Source organism: Calliphora vicina, chromosome 1 (genome assembly GCF_958450345.1).
Source record: "Calliphora vicina chromosome 1, idCalVici1.1, whole genome shotgun sequence".
NCBI classification, from domain to species: domain Eukaryota; kingdom Metazoa; phylum Arthropoda; class Insecta; order Diptera; family Calliphoridae; genus Calliphora; species Calliphora vicina.
This window is the reverse complement of record NC_088780.1, coordinates 170194900-170222799: the sequence shown is the minus strand read 5'-3', so window position 1 is coordinate 170222799 and position 27900 is coordinate 170194900. Positions and strand designations below refer to the sequence as shown.

The window sequence follows — 27900 nt, the reverse complement described above, 5'->3', positions numbered from 1 at the left end:
AGGCTAGTTCCTATTGAAAACAACTATCGCATAGGCTCTAGTCACTGCATTTTCTTTGTACCGTTGAACTGTGTTATTTGCTTAGTATTATTTATCGTCAATTAAATGTATTTTCTTTAAAGTGTTTATTAATTAATAATTTTAATTTAAAAAAAAATATCTGGTATAATTGTGAAGCAAATTTTGTTAGTGTACTTGATTTTGTGTAACTGTAAATTTTTTTAAAAAAGTATGAATCGGACTCGCAAAAAAATTATTCGCCCAAAAAATCCATATTCAAGTGCAAATTTTTTTTCACGATGGAGTTTTTGGTAAGTTAATGAAATAAGTGAAGAATGTTAACAGAGATTTTTTGTTTTGTCTGTTGAAGACAGTGTTACCGATGAGTTGTATTTTTTTGTGACTATGCAAATAAAAAGAGCTCCATGATCAACCAATAAAATTTTAACATTTATTTAGTATAACAAGTAAAATATTCTTATTACCTACATTTTTATTTAATTTTGGACACATGGATAAATTACCCTAAGAAGTTATTAATTTGCAATGCTCCGTTCGGACAACGGAGCATTTACTGTTCGTTAGTTAGCTTTTAAATAAATTTTTTAAAATAAAGAAAAAAATTAGAAGATGGCTAGATAAAATTATTTATTTGATACGTTTTTATCTTGGAGCATTTCATTAATATTTTATCTAACGCTGTTTCTATGTAATTAAAAATGTGATTGACGGTGCAATTATTACAGCACTTATCAATGTTATATTATAGTTAGTACCGAATCAAACAAAGTCAATCGGTCGCAATGAATATTCTTTACCCTTTACAGTAACAATTCAATAGATAAATAAGTAGGTCCTCTAATATGTTTTTTAATATTTTCCTAATTTATAAGTAATAGTTAAAATAATATGGAGAATTTTTACATTGAGTACTGCAATCCATTTTCATAGCTTTCAGATAATTTAAGTTATTTTCGAAAGTATCGGTATGAAACTATGTTTATTTTATTTTATTTATAAATAAAAAATTCAATTTATAATTAATTTATAAAAAATATAGTACATAGATCTCTAATATAGATATGTACCTAGGTATATTAATTTATTGTTATAATGGCTGTTAACGTATTCGTTTTAACTTTTTTTAATAAATAAAATTCGAAAATTTAAATACATACACATATAAAATTAAACAAAATATCGAAAAATACTAACAACCGGTTTCATATTCCATGCGAGTACTTTGAGTGAACATTTTAAATATATTTTGTTTTTGTTACAATAACAAAACACATGTTAAAATTTCACTCAGAGTACTCGCTTGGGATAAATCTAGCAGACTATACTGTAGAGAACTTTTAGCCTCAAACATTTTTTGTAGATTAATATTTCTCCTAAAAATATGCAGTAGTTTTACATATAAAAACTGTCAATATTGCAAGAAATAAAATTCAAAAGAAAATTAAACAGAGTGCTATTAATTTTAAATAAATTTGGTGAAAAACCTCACCCTTCAAAGTGATTTCTAAAATAAATTTTAATCGTCTTTTATATAAAATATACAATAATATCGCGATTCCATAAAAATTGTACGAAATAAGTTTGTTATATAGTTATAGCCTTTATTAGCCATATAAGACCCTAGGTCTCGGTTTTGTAAATGAGTAATTAATAAAAAATATGTAATAAAAAAATGTATAGGTATTAAAGATAAAACAAAAATACCAAATAATATAAAGTTGTGATCAAAATAATAAGAGTTATGGTACCCAATATATTTAGTTAAGATTATTAAAAAATATTTAGAAAGAAGTTTTTGGGAAGTTTTGCCTCTCCCGTTTTATTAAAAAAGATAGAGTGTGTGCATTCAGAAATATATTTTTTTTAAGGTAGAGAAACTAGTTCGTAATTTAGAAAAAATATCTGTACAAAACTTCATCGCGCTATGAGCATGAAAATTGTTTACGATTGTGAATAAGTATATTCTGAACTTTTGTATTTTGTATTTGCTAAAAATTAAAATAGTTTTTAATCGAATGTACACAGTATTTTTTGTAATGATCAATTGTTATTAACAAACTAGCTGACCCGGCAAACGTTGTTCTGCCATACAAAATATTTATATTTTGGTTGTTAAATAAAAAATAACGAATGTATTCTATGTGAATTTGGCATTATGTATAGGTATATTTGAATCCAAATGAAGAGAAATACAAAAAAAAAATTTGGCGTTTTGTACAGATATACATATATACTTTACGACCTATTCTCGAATCTAACAAAAATATATAAAGAATTTCATAAAAATAGGTAAATACTGATATTTGGATATTGTTCATACAAAATACTAAAATCTCGGGGGTCGGTTGATGAACATTTTTTAATAATATGAAATATACGTTACGACCTATTCTCATAGCTCCCAAATATACATAGAAGATTTCATAAAAATAGGTTTAGGAGTTTCGGAGGAGTTCAAACACAAACATTGTGACACGAGATTTTTATACATATGTATGTATGTATATTAGAAATGGCGTAGGGTATGAGTAAGTGTATACGCTAGATTGTTCTGTTCTGTTTTATGAAAAAACAATAATTAGCCCTAAATATATACTCATACATACTATATGTCATATTAAACACTTGATTATGTATAGATAAATAAATATGGCATTCCAAAGCGAATAGTCTGATTTAGATAAAATTTACAATTAAACATAATTTGTCGTTTCACAAGGTATCCTCCTGTCATGTCATAATGTTCTAATATTTAAAAAAATCCTAAAATAATACTACTCTGTATCAGAGCTGTAAATGAATCATTCTTTTTTGATTTTAATTCATTATGAATTAGCTAAATTTTGAATTAATTCATTGAATTGAAAAAATGAATTGAATGAAATTTGAATCAATTCAAACGAATTAAGCAGAAATGAATTTCAATTCATTTCTAATTCAAATGAATTTGTAAAAATGAGTTGCAATTCATTTACAATTCATTTGAATTGAATTCATTTTGAATTAATTCAAATGAATTAGAAAAAAGAATTAGCAATTCAAATGAATGACTCGAAAATGAGTTGCAATCAATCAAATTCAAGAGCAGATCTCTAGGGGGAATGAAAGATTTCTCCTACCAAAATGAAAATATCCAGTACAAAAATTGAAAAGCCTTGACATATATACGCGCCTGATCAATGAAAACATGGTGTTTGGAGTTTATTTCTTCAAGAAGAACTGATTTTTATTTTGAAATACGCTGAACGACAAAACATATTTAATATTCAAGAAGCAATTAATAATTTTTGAAATTTTGTGACCCACGACCACCCAACGACAAACTTTTTGCTAATGTTTATATTATATTTATTTCAAAAAAATAAAACTATCTTCCAAAAATAATCAAAAATCAGGAAAAATAACAATGTATGTAGTTCAAAACACAATTGAGTTTCATAAATAAGGCTAATTAGATTTAATTAGAATGCATTTGGAAATGAATTGCTAATTTTTTTTCTAATTCATTTGAATTAATTCAAAATCAATTCAATTCAAATGAATTGTAAATGAATTGAATTAATTCAAAATCAATTCAATTCATTTGAATTGGAAACGAATTGCAATTCATTTTTACCAAATTCATTTGAATTAATTCAAAATCAATTCAATTCATTTGAATTAGAAACGAATTGCAATTCATTTTTACCAAATTCATTTGAATTGACTCAAATTTCATTCAATTCATTTTTTTGTGTGAATGATTCGCGAATTAATTCAAAAATGAGTGATTCATTTACAGCTCTGCTCTGTATGCTATGTTTATTGTGTTAATGTAACCAACCAGCAAGATACCTGTGATAAACCGTTGAGGTGGTGGAATGTGGCACGCGTGCCTCTAAAAATGTGGTCGCTGATTACCAGGGAAACCGGAAATATGCTCTAAAAAAAGCGTTTTAAGCGCTTTAAATATGCAGTAAAAACTTTAAAATATGCTCTTAAAATGTAAAAAATATGCTCTTAAAAAAACAAACTTTTACATAATTTTTAACCAAAAAATATACTTTTATTTAAAAAAATCAATACAATTCATTTCTAAATAGGGAAAGTTACATAAAATAAACAAAAATAACATAAACTAAAACAAGTATAACAAAACATAAAAACAATAAGCTATGAAAAGGCCTCGAGATGTATTTTTTGATGATATTTTATATAAATATAAAGTTACTTCTTCAATTAAGGTTATTATTGCAATAAATTACAAAATATTGACTTAAATTTTCAAATAAAAATCGTTGTCTATTGGATCTGAAAACATTTTTATACATAGAAAATGTTCTTTCGACATCAACTGATGTTATATGAGTAAATTTAAAAGACAATATTTCTTTAACACTTAGAACGGTTAAGTTTGAATTAGAACTAAAATTTGATATTTAGATGGTGCTATTATTAAAATAGTGCTTATTTTATATTAAAAAAAGCAATCTATTTTTCAATTTTAAATTTTAAACAAAGGAAGTAAAACTTGTAATGCAACAGCGAAAAACAATTAAGAAAAAATTTGTTTTTGATAAAGTCAAAATATGATATTAACCAGTAAAATGTGCTCTAAAAACGCAAAATATGACATACAATCGTGAAATGCAATATGGCGATGTTAGAGTGCATTCAACAAATACATACATACGTATTTTTGTGGCTCTACCTTAGTTCACGTTTTTGAAAGTTTACTGTATATTTATATATATAAATGTGGTGTTGTATTTTATGTTATTTTATGTACTATACATTAAAGCGTACTACCTTACAAGCAAAAAAATACACCGTAAACCCTCTAGTAAGTATTTTTGCAAGGCAGTTATCAAAAAAAATTAAATTTATTTTGCCGAACGTAGTGCAACTTGCAATTACGTGCAGCTGAATTTTATTTTATTTGTTAAATATTACTTTGACTTATTACCTCCAATAGCTTAAGCTAGGTACTCTGTTCAAAATTTCGTGCGAAATGCTGTCAAACTACATATAAAATATTTGGAATGAAATATATGCGAAATAATTTCGCAAAAGCAGTACTCTGTTTTTATTGTGGAAAACATGTGAAATAAATCTGGCAATCTTATTTTTCCACACGAAATAACATACTTCTTCAGCACTTCTTTCGCACGAAATTAAAACCAACAGCTAGCTGTCAAACAGCATGTAAAATTTTTCGCATGAAAAAACCATAATTTTTCGCAAATATGAACAGAGTAGTAGGCTTTAGAGAGCAGGAAAAAAATTTCACTCAATCACATCAATTTTGTTTAACAAATTAAAAATAAAAAATAGTCCTTACATATCACTTTCTAACAATTTACTATTTAGAAATTTACATTCAGATTTTGATTTTACGTATTATACTTACCTTCAGCTGTAGAATCCATTTTGTTTCGTTTGATTTGCTTGATTACAAAAACTTTGACACGTGTTTAACGAAAACTCCTACCAGTCGATCTTTCCTGCGGTAGTGTGCCATTCGTGTGAAGGCCTCATTCGAACTGAAATTATGAGTGGCATTTGAAGCAAGGGACCTGACTATGATAATTTTTTTATCTCCTAGAGCATTTCTTTAACCATCACAATGACAAAAAACCCCCAACTAAAAACTAGTTTTTTCGACTTTTGGCCGGACAAAGGTGCCATTGTGCGTGCACTGTGCACCGTGAGGTTGAAGTTCGTAAGAACGAAATTGGGGGAAAATGTATAGAAAAAGGCTCGTAACTACCATTATTTTTTTATCATCGATACTTCTCTAAAGCTGCCCACACACGGGTGATTTGTGAGTGCGATTTGTTCATGTTCGGCTTGTTAATGGGCGCGCACAAAATCACAAGTAATTGAAAATTTTCAATCACAAATCAGGCGAACAAATCATTTCGTGTGTGGCCAGCTGAAAACAAATTTACCCTTCATCACTATCCCGTATATGGCCCAAGTGAGTTAAAATTCAAGGACTTTTTCTTTATTCTCATGGGTACTTTTTTGAATTTTCTAAAATAATGGACCTAGAGTTTCCAAAAAACCGAAGAATTTCAAAACCGCGGTTTTAGTTTTAAAAAATTGAAAACCGATCGATTTCGGTTTTGTGGTAATTTATTAAATATTAAGTGTTATAGAAACAAAATTAGTTGATAATATAGGATATGCTATACACATTTAAAATTCAAACTTGAAAGGGTTATGGCTTATTGAATGCGAATTCAAAAGTGATATTCAATGGTACTATTTCTTTATTGCAATCGTACTTTTGGAATATTTTCTAATAATAAACCTAAAAATTTAAAATTAGGCACACAAGATTCTGAATGAATTTGAATTCACAAAAGGTGACCTTAGTGGTAAGTTTCTTTTGCATTTTGTATAATAATAGACCCAGCGCACCGGGCCAGCATAATTGGTCGATTCACAAGGTATGAGTAATCACAGATTATTTTCCTCTAGGACCTCTTATTAACGATCTAGAAATGATTTTAGATTTTCATATAAAAAATCGATATTTGTTAGGAAATATGAGTGATCACAGTTTATTGTCGTTTTTCCTCTAGGACCTCTTATTAACGATCTAGGAATGATTTTAGATTTTCATATAAAAAATCGATATTTGTTAGGAAATATGAGTGATCACAGATTATTGTCGTTTTTCCTCTAGAACCTCTTATTAACGATCTAGGAATGATTTTAGATTTTCATATAAAAAATCGATATTTGTTAGGAAATATGAGTGATCACAGATTATTGTCGTTTTTCCTCTAGAACCTCTTATTAACGATCTAGGAATGATTTTAGATTTTCATATAAAAAATCGATATTTGTTAGGAAATATGAGTGATCACATATTATTGTCGTTTTTCCTCTAGGACCTCTTATTAACGATCTATGAGTGATTTTAGATTTTCATATAAAAAATCGATATTTGTTAGGAAATATGAGTGATCACAGATTATTGTCGTTTTTCCTCTAGGACCTCTTATTAACGATCTATGAGTGATTTTAGATTTTCATATAAAAAATCGATATTTGTTAGGAAATATGAGTGATCACAGTTTATTGTCGTTTTTCCTCTAGGACCTCTTATTAACGATCTATGAGTGATTTTAGATTTTCATATAAAAAATCGATATTTGTTAGGAAATATGAGTGATCACAGATTATTGTCGTTTTTCCTCTAGGACCTCTTATTAACGATCTATGAGTGATTTTAGATTTTCATTTAAAAATTTATATTTGGTAGGAAATATGAGTGATCACAGTTTATTGACGTTTTTCCTCTAGGACCTATTAACGATCTATGAGTGATTTTAGATTTTCATATAAAAGATCGATATTTGTTAGGAAATATGAGTGATCACAGATTATTGTCGTTTTTCCTCTAGGACCTCTTATTAACGATCTATGAGTGATTTTAGATTTTCATATAAAAAATCGATATTTGTTAGGAAATATGAGTGATCACAGTTTATTGTCGTTTTTCCTCTAGGACCTCTTATTAACGATCTATGAGTGATTTTAGATTTTCATATAAAAAATCGATATTTGTTAGGAAATATGAGTGATCACAGATTATTGTCGTTTTTCCTCTAGGACCTCTTATTAACGATCTATGAGTGATTTTAGATTTTCATTTAAAAATTTATATTTGGTAGGAAATATGAGTGATCACAGTTTATTGACGTTTTTCCTCTAGGACCTATTAACGATCTATGAGTGATTTTAGATTTTCATATAAAAGATCGATATTTGTTAGGAAATATGAGTGATCACAGATTATTGTCGTTTTTCCTCTAGGACCTCTTATTAACGATCTATGAGTGATTTTAGATTTTCATTTAAAAATTTATATTTGGTAGGAAATATGAGTGATCACATATTATTGTCGTTTTTCCTCTAGGACCTCTTATTAACGATCTATGAGTGATTTTAGATTTTCATATAAAAAATCGATATTTGTTAGGAAATATGAGTGATCACAGATTATTGTCGTTTTTCCTCTAGGACCTCTTATTAACGATCTATGAGTGATTTTAGATTTTCATATAAAAAATCGATATTTGTTAGGAAATATGAGTGATCACAGTTTATTGTCGTTTTTCCTCTAGGACCTCTTATTAACGATCTATGAGTGATTTTAGATTTTCATATAAAAAATCGATATTTGTTAGGAAATATGAGTGATCACAGATTATTGTCGTTTTTCCTCTAGGACCTCTTATTAACGATCTATGAGTGATTTTAGATTTTCATATAAAAAATCGATATTTGTTAGGAAATATGAGTGATCACAGATTGTTGTCGTTTTTCCTCTAGGATCTCTTATTAACGATCTATGAGTGATTTTAGATTTTCATATAAAAAATCGATATTTGTTAGGAAATATGAGTGATCACAGATTATTGTCGTTTTTCCTCTAGAACCTCTTATTAACGATCTAGGAATGATTTTAGATTTTCATATCAAAAATCGATATTTGTTAGGAAATATGAGTGATCACAGATTATTGTCGTTTTTCCTCTAGGACCTCTTATTAACGATCTAGGAATGATTTTAGATTTTCATATCAAAAATCGATATTTGTTAGGAAATATGAGTGATCACATATTATTGTCGTTTTTCCTCTAGGACCTCTTATTAACGATCTATGAGTGATTTTAGATTTTCATATAAAAAATCGATATTTGTTAGGAAATATGAGTGATCACAGATTATTGTCGTTTTTCCTCTAGGACCTCTTATTAACGATCTATGAGTGATTTTAGATTTTCATATAAAAAATCGATATTTGTTAGGAAATATGAGTGATCACAGTTTATTGTCGTTTTTCCTTTAGGACCTCTTATTAACGATCTAGGAATGATTTTAGATTTTCATATAAAAAATCGATATTTGTTAGGAAATATGAGTGATCACAGATTGTTGTCGTTTTTCCTCTAGGATCTCTTATTAACGATCTATGAGTGATTTTAGATTTTCATATAAAAAATCGATATTTGTTAGGAAATATGAGTGATCACAGATTATTGTCGTTTTTCCTCTAGAACCTCTTATTAACGATCTATGAGTGATTTTAGATTTTCATATAAAAAATCGATATTTGTTAGGAAATATGAGTGATCACAGTTTATTGTCGTTTTTCCTCTAGGACCTCTTATTAACGATCTATGAGTGATTTTAGGATTTTCATATAAAAAATCGATATTTGTTAGGAAATATGAGTGATCACAGATTATTGTCGTTTTTCCTCTAGGACCTCTTATTAACGATCTATGAGTGATTTTAGGATTTTCATATAAAAAATCGATATTTGTTAGGAAATATGAGTGATCACAGATTGTTGTCGTTTTTCCTCTAGGATCTCTTATTAACGATCTATGAGTGATTTTAGATTTTCATATAAAAAATCGATATTTGTTAGGAAATATGAGTGATCACAGATTATTGTCGTTTTTCCTCTAGGACCTCTTATTAACGATCTAGGAATGATTTTAGATTTTCATATCAAAAATCGATATTTGTTAGGAAATATGAGTGATCACAGTTTATTGTCGTTTTTCCTTTAGGACCTCTTATTAACGATCTAGGAATGATTTTAGATTTTCATATAAAAAATCGATATTTGTTAGGAAATATGAGTGATCACAGATTGTTGTCGTTTTTCCTCTAGGATCTCTTATTAACGATCTATGAGTGATTTTAGATTTTCATATAAAAAATCGATATTTGTTAGGAAATATGAGTGATCACAGATTATTGTCGTTTTTCCTCTAGAACCTCTTATTAACGATCTAGGAATGATTTTAGATTTTCATATCAAAAATCGATATTTGTTAGGAAATATGAGTGATCACAGATTATTGTCGTTTTTCCTCTAGGACCTCTTATTAACGATCTAGGAATGATTTTAGATTTTCATATCAAAAATCGATATTTGTTAGGAAATATGAGTGATCACAGATTATTGTCGTTTTTCCTCTAGGACCTCTTATTAACGATCTATAAGTGATTTTAGATTTTCATATAAAAAATCGATATTTGTTAGGAAATATGAGTGATCACAGATTATTGTCGTTTTTCCTCTAGGACCTCTTATTAACGATCTATGAGTGATTTTAGATTTTCATTTAAAAATTTATATTTGGTAGGAAATATGAGTGATCACAGATTATTGTCGTTTTTCCTCTAGGACCTCTTATTAACGATCTATGAGTGATTTTAGATTTTCATTTAAAAATTTATATTTGGTAGGAAATATGAGTGATCACATATTATTGTCGTTTTTCCTCTAGGACCTCTTATTAACGATCTATGAGTGATTTTAGATTTTCATATAAAAAATCGATATTTGTTAGGAAATATGAGTGATCACAGATTATTGTCGTTTTTCCTCTAGGACCTCTTATTAACGATCTATGAGTGATTTTAGATTTTCATATAAAAAATCGATATTTGTTAGGAAATATGAGTGATCACAGTTTATTGTCGTTTTTCCTCTAGGACCTCTTATTAACGATCTATGAGTGATTTTAGATTTTCATATAAAAAATCGATATTTGTTAGGAAATATGAGTGATCACAGATTATTGTCGTTTTTCCTCTAGGACCTCTTATTAACGATCTATGAGTGATTTTAGATTTTCATATAAAAAATCGATATTTGTTAGGAAATATGAGTGATCACAGATTGTTGTCGTTTTTCCTCTAGGATCTCTTATTAACGATCTATGAGTGATTTTAGATTTTCATATAAAAAATCGATATTTGTTAGGAAATATGAGTGATCACAGATTATTGTCGTTTTTCCTCTAGGACCTCTTATTAACGATCTAGGAATGATTTTAGATTTTCATATCAAAAATCGATATTTGTTAGGAAATATGAGTGATCACAGTTTATTGTCGTTTTTCCTTTAGGACCTCTTATTAACGATCTATGAGTGATTTTAGATTTTCATATAAAAAATCGATATTTGTTAGGAAATATGAGTGATCACAGATTATTGTCGTTTTTCCTCTAGGACCTCTTATTAACGATCTAGGAATGATTTTAGATTTTCATATAAAAAATCGATATTTGTTAAGAAATATGAGTGATCACAGATTATTGTCGTTTTCCTCTAGGACCTCTTATTAACGATCTAGGAATGATTTTAGATTTTAATTTAAAAATTTATATTTGGTAGGAAATATGAGTGATCACAGTTTATTGTCGTTTTTCCTCTAATACCTCTTATTAACGATCTATGAGTGATTTTAGATTTTCATATAAAAAATTGATATTTGTTAGGAAATATGAGTGATCACAGATTATTGTCGTTTTTCCTCTAGGACCTCTTATTAACGATCTATGAGTGATTTTAGATTTTCATATAAAAAATCGATATTTGGTAGGAAATATGAGTGATCACAGTTTATTGTCGTTTTTCCTCTAATACCTCTTATTAACGATCTATGAGTGATTTTAGATTTTCATATAAAAAATTGATATTTGTTAGGAAATATGAGTCATCACAGATTATTGTCGTTTTTCCTCTAGGACCTCTTATTAACGATCTATGAGTGATTTTAGATTTTCATATAAAAAATCGATATTTGTTAGGAAATATGAATGATCACAGTTTATTGTCGTTTTTCCTCTAGGACCTCTTATTAACGATCTATGAGTGATTTTAGATTTTCATATAAAAAATCGATATTTGTTAGGAAATATGAGTGATCACAGATTATTGTCGTTTTTCCTCTAATACCTCTTATTAACGATCTAGGAATGATTTTAGATTTTCATATCAAAAATCGATATTTGTTAGGAAATATGAATGATCACAGTTTATTGTCGTTTTTCCTCTAGGACCTCTTATTAACGATCTATGAGTGATTTTAGATTTTCATATAAAAAATCGATATTTGTTAGGAAATATGAGTGATCACAGATTATTGTCGTTTTTCCTCTAGGACCTCATATTAACGATCTAGGAATGATTTTAGATTTTCATATAAAAAATCGATATTTGTTAGGAAATATGAGTGATCACAGATTATTGTCGTTTTTCCTCTAGGACCTCTTATTAACGATCTATGAGTGATTTTAGATTTTCATATAAAAAATCGATATTTGTTAGGAAATATGAGTGATCACAGATTATTGTCGTTTTTCCTCTAGGACCTCTTATTAACGATCTAGGAATGATTTTAGATTTTCATATAAAAAATCGATATTTGTTAGGAAATATGAGTGATCACAGATTATTGTCGTTTTTCCTCTAGGACCTCTTATTAACGATCTATGAGTGATTTTAGATTTTCATATAAAAAATCGATATTTGTTAGGAAATATGAGTGATCACAGATTATTGTCGTTTTTTAGGACCTCTTATTAACGATCTAGGAATGATTTTAGATTTTCATATAAAAAATCGATATTTGTTAAGAAATATGAGTGATCACAGATTATTGTCGTTTTTCCTCTAGGACCTCTTATTAACGATCTATGAGTGATTTTAGATTTTCATATAAAAAATCGATATTTGTTAGGAAATATGAGTGATCACAGATTATTGTCGTTTTTCCTCTAGGACCTCTTATTAACGATCTATGAGTGATTTTAGATTTTCATATAAAAAATCGATATTTGGTAGGAAATATGAGTGATCACAGTTTATTGTCGTTTTTCCTCTAATACCTCTTATTAACGATCTATGAGTGATTTTAGATTTTCATATAAAAAATTGATATTTGTTAGGAAATATGAGTGATCACAGATTATTGTCGTTTTTCCTCTAGGACCTCTTATTAACGATCTAGGAATGATTTTAGATTTTCATATAAAAAATCGATATTTGTTAGGAAATATGAGTGATCACAGATTATTGTCGTTTTTCCTCTAGGACCTCTTATTAACGATCTAGGAATGATTTTAGATTTTCATATCAAAAATCGATATTTGGTAGGAAATATGAGTGATCACAGTTTATTGTCGTTTTTCCTCTAATACCTCTTATTAACGATCTATGAGTGATTTTAGATTTTCATATAAAAAATCGATATTTGTTAGGAAATATGAGTGATCACAGATTATTGTCGTTTTTTAGGACCTCTTATTAACGATCTAGGAATGATTTTAGATTTTCATATAAAAAATCGATATTTGTTAAGAAATATGAGTGATCACAGATTATTGTCGTTTTTCCTCTAGGACCTCTTATTAACGATCTATGAGTGATTTTAGATTTTCATATAAAAAATCGATATTTGTTAGGAAATATGAGTGATCACAGATTATTGTCGTTTTTCCTCTAGGACCTCTTATTAACGATCTATGAGTGATTTTAGATTTTCATATAAAAAATCGATATTTGGTAGGAAATATGAGTGATCACAGTTTATTGTCGTTTTTCCTCTAATACCTCTTATTAACGATCTATGAGTGATTTTAGATTTTCATATAAAAAATTGATATTTGTTAGGAATTATGAGTGATCACAGATTATTGTCGTTTTTCCTCTAGGACCTCTTATTAACGATCTATGAGTGATTTTAGATTTTCATATAAAAAATCGATATTTGGTAGGAAATATGAGTGATCACAGTTTATTGTCGTTTTTCCTCTAAGACCTCTTATTAACGATCTATGAGTGATTTTAGATTTTCATATAAAAAATTGATATTTGTTAGGAAATATGAGTGATCACAGATTATTGTCGTTTTTCCTCTAGGACCTCTTATTAACGATCTAGGAATGATTTTAGATTTTCATATAAAAAATCGATATTTGTTAGGAAATATGAGTGATCACAGATTATTGTCGTTTTTCCTCTAGGACCTCTTATTAACGATCTAGGAATGATTTTAGATTTTCATATAAAAAATCGATATTTGTTAGGAAATATGAGTGATCACAGTTTATTGTCGTTTTTCCTCTAGGACCTCTTATTAACGATCTATGAGTGATTTTAGATTTTCATATAAAAAATCGATATTTGTTAGGAAATATGAGTGATCACAGATTATTGTCGTTTTTCCTCTAGGACCTCTTATTAATCGATATTTGGTGGGAAATATGAGTGATCACAGATTATTATTTCCATTAGAACCCAAAAAAGTCAAAGTGGATTAAAGTATTTATCAGAATATTTTTTAAAAAAAGTTATATTATAACATATTCATAAAAAGTTTAATTTTAAAGTGTCTTTAGTTTCGAATGAAACGAAAAACAAAATGCGTGAATAGTTGTGACAAGCAGTGTTGGGGAAACTAGAAACCAAAGTATACTTTGCTAGAAACAAACTAAAAAATGTTTTTGTTTTCATGCGAATGTTTGTTTCATAGAGAAAACACATATAGCGGAAACTCTCCTGTCAAAGACCTAACTAAGTTGTCAAAAACCTAAGTGGTGAGAATGTATTAGTAAAAAAAAACTATATGAAAACAAATACAACACTCGTATGTGTAACTTTTTTGAGTCATTTTTTTGTTTGAGTTTTTTTCGAGTTTCCGCTCTATGTTCTCTATGGTTTGTTTTCACATATGTATTTTTTACTAATTGCTGTTTTTCTATAGCGAACGAGTACTTTGAGTGGAGATTTAACATGTGTTTTGTAATTGTAACAAAAACAAAATACATGTAAAATTTCCACTCAAAGCACTCGTTCGCTATAGAAAAACAGCACATAATACATATGTATGTATGTACATTCTCACCACTTAGGTTTTTGACAACTGAGTTAGGTCTTTGATATGAGAGTATTTATCTATGGACTTAAGTTCTTGACACCAGTGTTTCCGTTGTACGATGACAAATGATTTATTTATCTCGAAAATGTGCCATCATGTTTAACAATCATATCGCTAATGTATTTATAGGTGGATGAAAGATATCTTTTGTCGTGGTTTAAAAGGTCCACTAGAAGACGAGGAGTTATACCAACATCGTAAAAATTTAGATAGTGAACGAGTAACGGAGAAATTTGCCCGTTTATGGGAGGAAGAGCGTCAACGTAAAAATCCAAGTGTTGTGCGTATGATAATTAAAGCATATGGATCAGTGTTTTTACCATTGGGAATTTTATATTCAATTTGTGAATCTATAACCAAGTAAGTTTTGTAAGATCATACGAGAAAATTTTCATTAATGATTTGTTTTGTATTTATAAACTTTTTAGAGCTTTGCAGCCACTGTTCCTGGGAGGATTGGTAGCTTATTTTGCAAATGGACAAACCGCAATAAGCGAAAAAAGTGCATATCTTTTTGCCGGTGGTATAGTTTTGTGTTCAATAGTGCCGGTGCTAACATTCCATCCATTCATATTCTACATATTTCAAGTGGGCACAAAAATTCGTTTAGCCCTGTCAGGATTGATATATCGCAAGTGTTTGCAAATTTCAAAAAGTGCCAGCAATGATGGCTTACGCGGGCGTGCTATCAATATATTATCGAATGATTTGGGAAGATTTGACGTGGCTTTATGTTTTCTACACGACATTTGGAAAGGGCCCATCGAATCACTGATTATTGGTTATTTAATGTACCGAGAAATAGGTATGTCGGCTGTGATTGGCGTGGCTTTCATGTTGAGCTTTATTCCTTTGCAAGCATGGGCAGCTAAAAAAGCTGCTTATTATAGACAAAGGACAGCGGAACGCACAGATCTGCGCGTAAAACTAATGAACGAAATTATACAAGGTATACAAGTAATAAAAATGTATGCGTGGGAAAAATCATTTGCCAAGGTTGTAGCTCAAGTTAGATTGAAGGAAGTGAAAGCTATACGAGGAACGTCGTATATACACGCTGCTCTAAGTTGTACATCCATGATATCTCCTCTTTCGGTGTTTCTGGCATTGGTTTCCTATGTATATATGGGCGATACTTTGACTGCAAAACGAGTATATACAGTGTCATCATATTTCAATATGTTAAATGATTCAATGGTACATTTCTGGCCCCTATCTATAACATTTATTGCCGAGGCTTGTGTCTCAGCTAGGAGATGCAAAGAATTTCTACTGGACGGTGACCAAGCTGAAGCTCCATTGAACTTGGAAAAAAAATCCAAAAAGAAAAAGGCGAAAAAATCTCAAAATAAAGACCAAAATAAAAATACAGTAGACAAGCTAGATTTTATAGGCAGCCGTATAAAAGCGACTTCCGAATCTAGTCCGGTGCGAAATGTAAGGACATTAAATATCAATGCTGAGTCCAAGGGAGTGACACTACGTAGTGCAACCGCAACATGGGATAGTGAGAGTTCGCAAGGTTACGCAAGTCCAGCAATATCAAATTTAAATGTAGAAATCAATGATAAAACGTTGGCTGCCATCGTTGGCCCCGTGGGTTCAGGTAAATCTACTTTTCTTAATGTTCTTTTAGGAGAAGTTCAACTAGACTCTGGCGAAGTTTTGGTAAACGGCAAAGTATCATACAGCTCCCAAGAACCTTGGGTTTTTGAGGGAACAATTCGAGATAACGTTGTCTTTGTTGAAGATTATAATGAAAGACGCTATAAGCGTGTCTTAAAAGTGTGCGCTCTAGAAAGAGACCTTGAGTTACTTCCGCGAGGAGATTTGACAATAGTTGGGGAGCGCGGCGTTAGTCTTAGTGGTGGACAGAAAGCTCGCATAAATTTAGCAAGAGCTGTTTATCGTAAAGCCGATATCTACCTTTTAGACGACCCCTTATCAGCCGTAGATACGCATGTTGGAAAGCACATTTTCGAGAGATGTATCAATGATTTCTTGTCGTCTAAAGTTCGAATTTTAGTTACTCATCAGTTGCAGTATTTGTTCGACGTCGAGCACCTGTTGTTAATGGGATCAGGGCGAATTGTGGCTCAAGGTAGTTATCAGGAACTACAAAGGTCTAAGCAATTTCAATTCTTGGCTCAAACCCATCATGAATGTGGTGGTGGAGACACAGCGGGTGATGAAGTAAGTGTTACCAGTCACTTATCAAGAAGTGATTCAGAGAAAAGCATGGAGCATTATTACCATTTACTACGGCCGGACGAGAAACCTGTTGAAGATGTTAATAAAGAAGCTCAAGCTGTGGGATCTGTTAAACTTGATGTTTATCTTTCATACTTTAAAGCCCTCGAAAGCACATTTATATTAATCCTTATAGTTGGACTGTTTATATGTGCCCGCATAATGCTGAATGGTGTCGATTACTTTTTATCGCGATGGTAAGTTTTCTGCTCAAATTTAGATGTCATCATTTATTTTTAATCCAATTAAATACTGTGAACATTTTTAGGGTTATTTGGGAAGAAAATAAAGATTCATCTTATGTTGGTGCAAATAGTTCTGTCGCTGATGTTCTGACTACGAATGACACAATTTTGGATACTACATTCGATAGTGATTTTCAAGAAAAACAAAATGAAAGACAAAAACGAGTCATTATTTATTCATCAATGTTGGGTGCTACCTTGGTTGTGTATTTGTTACGGACTTTTGGATTTTTCCGAATGTGTTTGCGAATCTCTCTAAAGTTACACGATCGTCTGTTTCGGGGTATTACGCGTACTAGCATGTACTTTTTTAATACAAACTCTTCAGGTCGCATTTTAAATCGCTTTTCAAAAGATATCCGAACTGTGGATGCAGATTTACCCCACACCTTAATGGATTGCTTATCTGTAAGACCTGTTAGCATACTATAGTAGATTTATATCATTCAACATACCGATTTTTTTATATATAATTTTAGTTCGCCATCGATGCCTCGGGTGTACTAATTATTGTAGCGATTGCCAATTATTGGCTATTGGTACCTGCTGTTGTAATTGTAATTTGTCTTGTGGGTATAAGATTTCTCTATGTGAACACAAGTCGTAGTGTTAAACGTCTGGAATCGATTTGTAAGTGATTAATTTATTATGTTTGTATACTAACTAATTGAACCTATTAATAAATTGTATGTATTTTAAGCTCGCAGCCCAGTCTACTCTCTAACCAATCAGTCCTTTCAAGGTCTAACAACAATTAGAGCATTGGAAGCGGAATCAGCATTAGAGTCAGAATTTCATGACTACTTGAATGCGAATACGTCGGCATGGTTCTTGTTTCTGTCTTGTACTAGAGCATTTGCTTTATGGACAGACATCATTTGTGTTTTCTATATAACTGTCGTCACCTTTAGTTTTCTATTACTGGGCTCGGAATTCAACAGTGGAGATGTCGGTCTGGCCATTTTGCATTCAAGTACTATGATTGGTATGTGTCAGTGGGGTATGCGCCAGACGGCAGAATTAGAGAATCAAATGACTAGTGTTGAGCGTGTACTGGAGTATACTGAGCAGCCACCAGAACCACCAATGGAAACATTAGATAAATTTAAACCTAAATGTGTATGGCCAAGTAAAGGGCGAATCGAATTTATTAACTTCAAATTGAAATATAATCCAAAAGAATCGTATGTCTTGAAAGATCTCAACTTTAACATTGAATCAAATGAGAAAGTCGGTATTGTGGGAAGAACAGGAGCTGGTAAATCATCTATAATCCAAGCAATATTTCGGTTAGCATACAATGAAGGCACAATTCGCATTGACAATGTGAACATTGAACAATTGGGACTTTATGATTTGAGAAGTAACATTTCCATTATACCACAAGATCCAGTACTGTTTTCGGGTACTTTACGCTACAATCTGGATCCATTAGAAGTGTGCAATGATGTGGATATGTGGAAAGCGCTAGAAGATGTCGAATTAAGAGGTCATGTCTCAACACTCATTGGTGGCTTAAACTGTCGCATGTATGATGGTGGTTCAAACTTTAGTGTAGGCCAAAGACAACTGGTTTGCTTAGCAAGAGCTATTCTGAGAAAAAATAAAATATTAATTTTAGATGAAGCTACAGCCAACGTAGACCCAGAGTAAGTATTGCAACTAAAGACAGTTACAAAATTCCCATTTATCTGTTCTCTCTCTGTTCTGTTCCACCCTCACAGAACCGATAAACTTATACAAAAAACTATACGAACGAAATTTTCGGATTGTACCGTACTAACCATAGCCCATCGTTTACACACTGTTATGGATAGTGATAGAGTTTTAGTCATGGATGCTGGGCAAGCGGTTGAACTGGGTCATCCCTTTGAATTATTACAAAAACCTGGTGGTTTCCTGCGTACCCTAGTCGACCACACCGGTCTAGCGACAGCTGCGGCCCTATTTCAAGCTGCCGAGGAAAACTATAAGTTAAAATTCAATGGAACTGATTCCAAGAAACTAACAACGATACAGAAATAAAAACAAATTGTGATAACAAGTATTGCACATACATATTTACATACATACCTACTTAGAAATGTAATCTCTTTTTATATTAGCCAATTCTAACTTTTATTTAAATACTTATACTTTGTACTGCCAATTTAAATAAGTTCTGTCTGTACTTAACAAACATATGTATTTTCTTCCATTTTTATGTTCCACTAGTTAAATGTACAAATTGTAAAACACTACTTGCTCCTTCCTAGTTATTTATTTGTCTGTTGATGTTTGGATTCATTTAAATAAAATACAATGTATACTAAACTATAGGTAGGGTTCGTAACCAAATCAAATACGAATTTATAGTTTTTGTTTTTAGTTTTTATTAGTAGTATATAAGACTAACTATCATGCTACAAGCATATAAACATATTTTTGTACTAAAATATTTATAACACAATTAAAGTGCCTAAAGTTATGCCATTTTTCATGAGAAATATATACAAATACGTAATAATAATAATATTATTAATTAAATGAAAAATAAAGGAAATGCTGATCACAATAAACATACTACATATATTCAATTTCATTATTTACAATTTTTAGAAGCACCGGCACAGCCGGGTCATTGAATATATGTATTTGAAAATGGGTTATGATAGTCATTCGTTGTACTAATTATTCTTAAATTAAAAAAAAAATGTCTAATATATGTTAGAAGATATATAGATTTGAAGAGAAAAATAAAGAAGTCAGGTGATATAAAGTGAAAAAAACAATCCAAATAAAAGGACAGGAAATAAGAAAATGTGCAAAAATAATCAAATGCTTCGAGATTCAAACGATTTCGATGCACCAAAATATATTTTCATAACCAGATTCACAATCATTAATAATAACTCGCCAGATACAGTTTTACTTTATAATAACTCTTTACTAAAATCAAGCCCAAACATTTAAAATACTCACACTTTTAATTTCAAGTACATAGTATATAAAATAATGGAAAATTATTTTAAAATTAGTACAAAATTTGATTTTTAACAAATTCTTATATTCAGGGCAAAAATTTTAATAATTTACGAGCTAACGAACAGACCCGTTATTATTAGACCTATTGATTCCTATACCATCAAATGACCACTGAGACAGTCTAAGAAAATCCTGATATTATTTATTTCGTAAATTGATTTTACTGTTTATGTTTTCCAAATGCCAACAAAGTAAATACGGAAAATGGGAAAAATGGATGGCGAAAATTTTAGATTTTATTTAAAATGACCTGGAGATTTATTAGTTCTTTGTTTAATTTTGATCCATTGATCCTTGTGATCAAAGAAATCATTCAAGATACATATAATTATTGAATATTTGTACAATAGGTTTATAATTAACTAATTTTTAGATAGCACAAACAGTGTTTAACAGACATACATACTTACGTAGTAATTAGCACTATCACTCTCTAGATCATCAAAATCAAAATACACATTTACCTTTTCAAGTTGATATATTACAGATAAGATATTTTATTTCAACTATTATTTACTGCATTCACTAGTTTAATTGCAGCAGCATACAAAATATTAAGCTTATTATAAATTGTTTAAAAACGGTTGAAAGACCAGGTGAACAAATGTAGTTAGACTGGAGGGCGCGTTTCCAGTAAAAACGTGTAGCGACGCTGCTAAATTTGTGTATTTTTTCAACATCTTTTTAAGTTATTGTTGTTGATATGATGCCTGTCAATAAGGATTTAGATATACTCATCAAATACAGTGTATTACTATTTATTTCGTCTTTTCTATTTGATTTTAACTACGAATAATATCTTAGCACTGGTTAAAATAGTGGTCATAACGAATAAAGAATTCAGAGTGCGCGTATCGGAACAAAAAATATATATGTATATAAAAAAAAAAATTAAATAAATTAATAAAAAAAAATATACAGTTTTGTTAAATACATAATAATAATGATTTTGTGTGTTAATTTGGAAAATTAAATAAATAATATCAATAAAATGAATAAATCACAAGAAAACACTGAACGTAAACCAAATCCTGTTTTACAAGCAAATTTCTTATCAAAGTGGTTCTTCTGGTAATGATTGCAAAAAATAACAAAAATACACTATTTATCTTTATTTTCACAAATTCTTAAGAAAGCAATGTCATGCCTAACTAATAAATTTACATTTATTAAAACTTATTTAAAATCACTTTTTAAAGTGCCAAAGTATAGTAAATAATTCTATTTGTATGTACTTACTCGTATTAAATGATGGTCGTCGTATAGATTATATTGAAAAATATTGGTGCAGCGTCGTTCTACACTTGTCGTCAAAATAATAGTAGAAATTTTGAATTTTCACATTTTAAATTATTAATTTTCTTTTTGTTAAACGAACGAATTCTATAATTAATAAGAAATGTGTTTCAACATACATTTAGATGCATGTTCGATTATTTGTTCATTTATTAAAAAAATGTTAAAAAAATGTAAAGTGAATTTCTTGATTTTCTCAGTTTTAAAGAATATTTTATTTATAAATTGAAAATTATAAATTTTATTCGTTGCTTTTTAAAGTTTATCATTTATACATATTTAATTATTATTATTATTAGAAAATTGTTATGAAACTCACACCAAGTGAGTTCCAGTTTATACCAGATTTTCTGGTTTTACAGGAAATCGTTCTTCGACATCGTAGTTTTTTAACACCGCTTTATTGACCGTAGTAGATAAAATTAAGAGAGAATAACTGGCAAAGGAATTAAATATTAAATGCCTCATACATACATATGTACTTATGTAAATTACTCATATGAATATTTGTATAAAAATAACAGTTTTGATATTAATAGAATTTGTTTGTTTATTTTTCAAAGACACATTTCAAAGTTTGGCCGTTAGAATTCGTTCATCTGTTTGTATGTCTGACTGTCGTCTATTCAGTGGCCATAAATTATTTGATAATAAAAATAAAATACCAACAAATAGGTATAAAAATCAGCAATGAAATAGAAAAGGGAAATTGTTTAATAAATTTAATTTCATTATGTACTAGTACGTAGGTACTACTACCAAATAGTTATTAATTTATTTGTTTGTTTGTTCGTCCATTGATGATTAGTGTGTGTTGTGTAGCCTTATCAAATAAAATAAAAATAAAATAAAAAATACGACACCATATTAGTTTTGTGTTTTTGCGTTTGCTTTATGTGCCACTCATGTGAGGGAGGATTTAAAACTGTCAGTCAAGTAAAAATCAAGTCCCACTAATGTGGCTTTTTTAAAATGGTTTATGACTTTATTTTGCCAGATTTCGTTTTGAACTTGATGAACATGATAAAGTGTTATTTGTATCATACATACATATGTACATATCGATACCTTAATATAGAAAGGCCCTAAACATAGATGACAACTAGATAGGTAATTGAGATCTACATGTATTTTGTTATTGTATCACCCGTATGTGTGAAAAGAGAGTAATTTTTTCCATTTTATTGCTATGGTCCTAAACATGATATATGACCATTTATCGAACTAAACGAAAATCTGGGCTTACAAAAAAAAAAAAACAACAAAAACACGAGTTAGGGCCTTTCTACATTAAGATAACGATATGTAGCTAGAAAGCAATGTTTTGTTAAATTGATTTGCGTTTCAGGTGGACGCGCGAAACCTTTCGTAAAGGCTATAGAGAACAATTGGATGCCGACGATCTGTACGAACACATTCCCACTTTGGATAGTAAAAATGTCTCGTTTGCACTTATCAAGCATTGGGAAAGAGAGGTTCGTCGAAAGAAGCCCAATTTGTTGCATATGATATTTAGAGCGTATGGCTGGAAATTTGTTCCGGTTTGCATTTTATATTCAATTTTGGAAATTTCTATACAGTAAGTATAGTAAATGGTGGCGAAATGGAGAAATTACTAAAGTTTAATGTGTTGTTATTGTTTCGCAGTTGTTCTCAGCCATTGTTCCTGGGTGGCTTGGTGTCCTTTTTTTCCGAGGGTCAAACGGACGTAAGCAAGAATCAGGCGTATCTCTATGCGACTGGCATTGTTCTATGTTCGCTCGTATCGACGCTATGTTTCCATCCTTTTATGTTCTACCTGTTTGAAACGGGGACTCGTATACGCTTGGCTTGTTCTGGTTTAGTTTATCGGAAATGTTTGCGTTCATCGGTAACCGCTGAGAATAGTGGAATGAGTGGTTTTGCTATAGCTGTTCTTTCAACGGATTTGCCTCAATTTGATATGACGTTTTATTTTTTCCATGATTTATGGAAGGGACCCATTGAGGCATGCATCATGGGTTATATAATGTATTTAGAAATTGGTTGGCCTGCGATTGTTGGCTTGGCTTCCATTATAATTTTTATACCACTGCAAGCATGGGCTGCTAAAGCCGCTGCAAACTTTAGACACGAGTCGTCCGAACATGGGGACGATCGTGTTAAATTAATGAGTGAAATAATAACAGCTATGCAGGTAATAAAAATGTATGCCTGGGAAAAATCGTTTGCGAAACTGATTTCACTGATACGTAAGAAAGAAATAAAAGCCATCAGGGGATCCATGAACATCTATGCTGCTCTGCAATGTACCGAAATGATTTCAAAGCTAGCTCTTTTTCTGAGCTTGGTGTCATATGTGTATACTGGTGAAATAGTGACTGCAAAGAAGGTGTTCATTATTTCGTCGTACTATGAAGTTTTAAACGATTCCCTATTGCACTTTTGGCCATTGGCAGTTACAACCTGGGCAGAAACGACGGTATGTGCTCGCCGTGTGGTGATGTTTCTCATGCAGAGTGAAGATCCAGCAGACGGAGGTTTAGAGAACTTTGGAATTGACGATGACGATGAGAAAGGAAATTTCAGTGGTCGCGTTCACAATCCCAGAGCTATTAAAAAGGGAGTAATTCTACATAAATTATCCGCTAGTTGGGATAAAGTTGAGTCGGATAAACGCCGCAGCCACATTGAAAATGTAAATGCCCACATTCACGAACACGAATTCGTTGGTATTGTTGGCAATGTTGGTTCTGGCAAGACTACATTGCTGAATGCCATACTTGGAGAATTGGAAATCATACAAGGCAATGTTGAAGTAAACGGTGTTTTAAGTTATGCTCCGCAAGAAGCATGGATTTTCGAATCCAGTATACGAGAGAATATTCTGTTTGTCGAAAAATATGATGAGGCTCGCTATAGGGCCGTTTTACATGCCTGTGAGCTGGAACGAGATATTTCGCTTTTCCCACATGGCGATTCAACAATAGTGGGAGAACGCGGTATAAGCTTAAGTGGCGGACAAAAGGCTCGCATAAGTTTAGCTCGGGCTGTTTATCGCCAGGCTGATATTTACATATTCGACGATCCTCTCTCAGCTGTTGACTCTTATGTTGGCAAACGATTGCTAGATCGATGTTTTAAAAGATTTCTATCTGATAAAATTCGAGTGTTGGTGACACATCATGTTCAGCATCTAAAGGACACCGATCGTTTGATCTTAATGGAAAATGGAACTGCCGCTGAGCAGGGGTCGTATGAAACACTGAAGACGACAATTCGCTTTAGAGTACACTTGGAACACGAATACGGTGATCAGAAAACAAATCTTCAACACGCCGACAGCATAATTGACAAAGAGAGAGAAGATAAGGTCATAACACATGAGAAATTGTCTCAAAATGCTGAATACAAAGGAGAGGACCGTAAAGAACTTCAAATGCAGGGGTCTGTCAAATTGCACACATATTTAGCCTACTTATATGCATTAGGAATGCCATGGCTAATTATTTTTATATTTGTACTCTTCATATTGGCCCGCGCTTGTCAAGCTACAATGGATATTTTCATATCGAAGTGGTATGTACATTCTTACATATGTACATTCTTAGATATGTACATATGTATGTATATCGCTCACTTAAAGCAGGACCGCACCCAACACAAACATTAGTCAGACGGTCTTGCATTAAGTCAGCAAAAATTCAATATATTATCCTTACATATGTATTTATTAATTCCGGCATATTTCATAATGCAAATTCATTTTCAGGGCTACTTGGGAAGAAACTTTGCCCATGTCACACGAAACCTATTCCGAATACAGTGCCAAGCGAACACGTCTCGTGGTAGTCTATACAATCTTCATTATTTGCACTTTGGTGCTGTACATCATGCGTACTTTTGGCTTTTTTATAATCAGTTTAAAAATCTCATTACGTTTGCACGACAGCCTCTTCAATGGCATTATACGCGCATGCATTTATTTCTTCCACACAAATCCGTCTGGTCGTATTTTAAATCGTTTTTCTAGTGATATCACCAACATAGATGTGGCATTACCACAGGCCATGTTAGACTCTTTAGAGGTAAGCGAATTCGGCAATATTTAGATTGGAATTGGAAATATTCAGTAGCGCTCGATGATAATGATGATTGATATATCTATGTACATACAATCTTTTACAGTTCTTTGTCAACTCATTTGCTGTTCTGGTTATTGTGGCTATTGCAAACTATTGGCTCTTAATACCGGCCTTTATAATGATATTATTGCTGTATTTTTGTCGTGGTCTTTATATCGGAGCGAGTCGCAGCTTAAAAAGGATTGAAGTCATGTGTAAGTATATGAATCTAGTAGGATTTAAAGTATTCATACTTATACATATGTGTGTATGTATGGGATTGATTCTTTCTAAAGCCTTTGTTTAGAGTTAATATTTTTTTAATTTAATATTAATTAAACAAATTGTTGTTTCTAATCTTTTGTATGTATATACTATTAATTTTAGCAAGAAGTCCTGTATATTCTCATACTAACCAAACGTTCCAAGGATTGACAACAATAAGAGCTTTAAATGCCACACGTCATTTGGAACATGAGTTTCATGGCCTGCAAAATAAGAACACCTCAGCTCTTTACCTATATGTTACCTCGAATAGAGCTTTTGCATTTTGGACTGATTTGATTTGCGTTTTATATATTTTGGCAGTGACATTCAGTTTTCTTCTGATCGATCGAAATTTCTACAGTGGTGACGTTGGCCTTGCCATTACCCAATCCATGACATTGGTGATAATGTGTCAGTGGGGTATGAGGCAAACAGCCGAAATGGAAAATAACATGACTAGTGTCGAACGAGTTATAGAGTATGCTGAAACTCCATCAGAGCCGGCATTGGAGACGGATCCTTTAGTTGAATTGCCCGAATCGTGGCCCACTGCAGGACGCATGGTCTTCAATAATTTGCGACTCCGGTATTCTGAAAAGAGTGATTACGTTTTGAAAGGCCTGAATTTCTCTATAAATTCTATGGAAAAGATTGGCATAGTAGGACGAACTGGTGCGGGAAAATCTTCGATTATACAGGCCATATTTCGTTTGGCTAAAAACGAAGGTATTATCGATATAGATGGCCACGACATTGAAGAGTTAGGGCTGCATGACTTGCGTAGTCGTATTTCGATTATACCGCAAGATCCAATACTATTTTCGGGCACTTTACGTTACAATCTTGATCCATTCGAACAAAAGACCGATGACGAAATATGGAATGCTTTAGAAGACGTTAAATTAAAGCCATACATTAAAACATTAGACGGAGGACTGTCGTCTCGCATGTACGATGGCGGATCCAATTTCAGTATGGGTCAACGTCAGCTAGTATGCATGGCTAGAGCAATTTTAAGACACAATAAAATTCTTATAATGGATGAAGCCACTGCCAATGTCGACCCGGAGTAAGTAATTCATGTTTGTATTTGTTCAACATCGGGGTAATTATTGTCTTTATTCACAGAACTGATAAACTCATCCAAGAAGCTATACATACTAAATTCGCCAAATGCACTGTCCTTACAATTGCCCACCGACTGCACACTGTTATGGACAACGATAGAGTTTTGGTAGTGGATGCAGGCGATGTAGTCGAATTGGGTCATCCCTTCGAGTTGTTGCAAAACCCTAAAGGTTACTTGTATAAGTTTGTCGAAAAGACTGGTGCTGGTACAGCTCAATATTTAACACGTCTTGCGGAGGAAAGCTATCGTAAGCGTGTGGGCGACAAAAATCTAAACGATTAATTGAGTGGCTTTGTTAAATTTTCTTCACGAGAGATCAAGATTTATTTCTTTATTATTGTTGAAAATAATTAAGAAGATTTGTTTTAAGACTTAAGCATTACATTTTAATAATTAATTGAGAGACTGGTTTTTATGTTAAAATTTTGTATAAAATCTATGTAGATACGGTATGTGTACAATTTGGAATTAGAATAAGTAAGTATTCATGTAAGTTTTTTTTTTTTTAACTTGCATATTCATAAATTTGTAGATACATATGTATGTATGTATGCATAGGTATATTAGGATATATGTACATTTAGAAAATTGTTTAAATAGTATATCAAAATGGTTTTCGCTCCGATCTTCACCGTCAATCAATATGAAACTTATGTATGTATATATTTTGATATTCATAGATTTTATTTATTTATTATTTATGTACTAATATATGTACATATAAAATACTTAATTAACTAAACAAAATGTTTTAGCATTATTGTTTTTATTTTGTTTAAGCTAAATAAATATATGTATTTAAAAGAGCTTTTTGAGATACA

General features: G+C 31.0%; 1 protein-coding gene across 1 annotated transcript; it reads left to right on the top strand.

Moving 5' to 3' along the window:
- The first annotated feature begins 149 nt into the window (after positions 1-149).
- On the top strand, positions 150-27900 carry rdog (red dog mine). Its single transcript, XM_065504305.1, has 14 exons — positions 150-311; positions 14895-15125; positions 15194-17212; positions 17284-17668; positions 17740-17890; positions 17961-18909; positions 18985-19282; positions 21267-21355; positions 22929-23159; positions 23228-25138; positions 25332-25647; positions 25748-25898; positions 26071-27019; positions 27079-27900. The coding sequence occupies exons 1-14, from the start codon at positions 232-234 to the stop codon at positions 27359-27361; spliced, it is 8043 nt and encodes a 2680-aa protein (XP_065360377.1). The 5' UTR covers positions 150-231; the 3' UTR covers positions 27362-27900.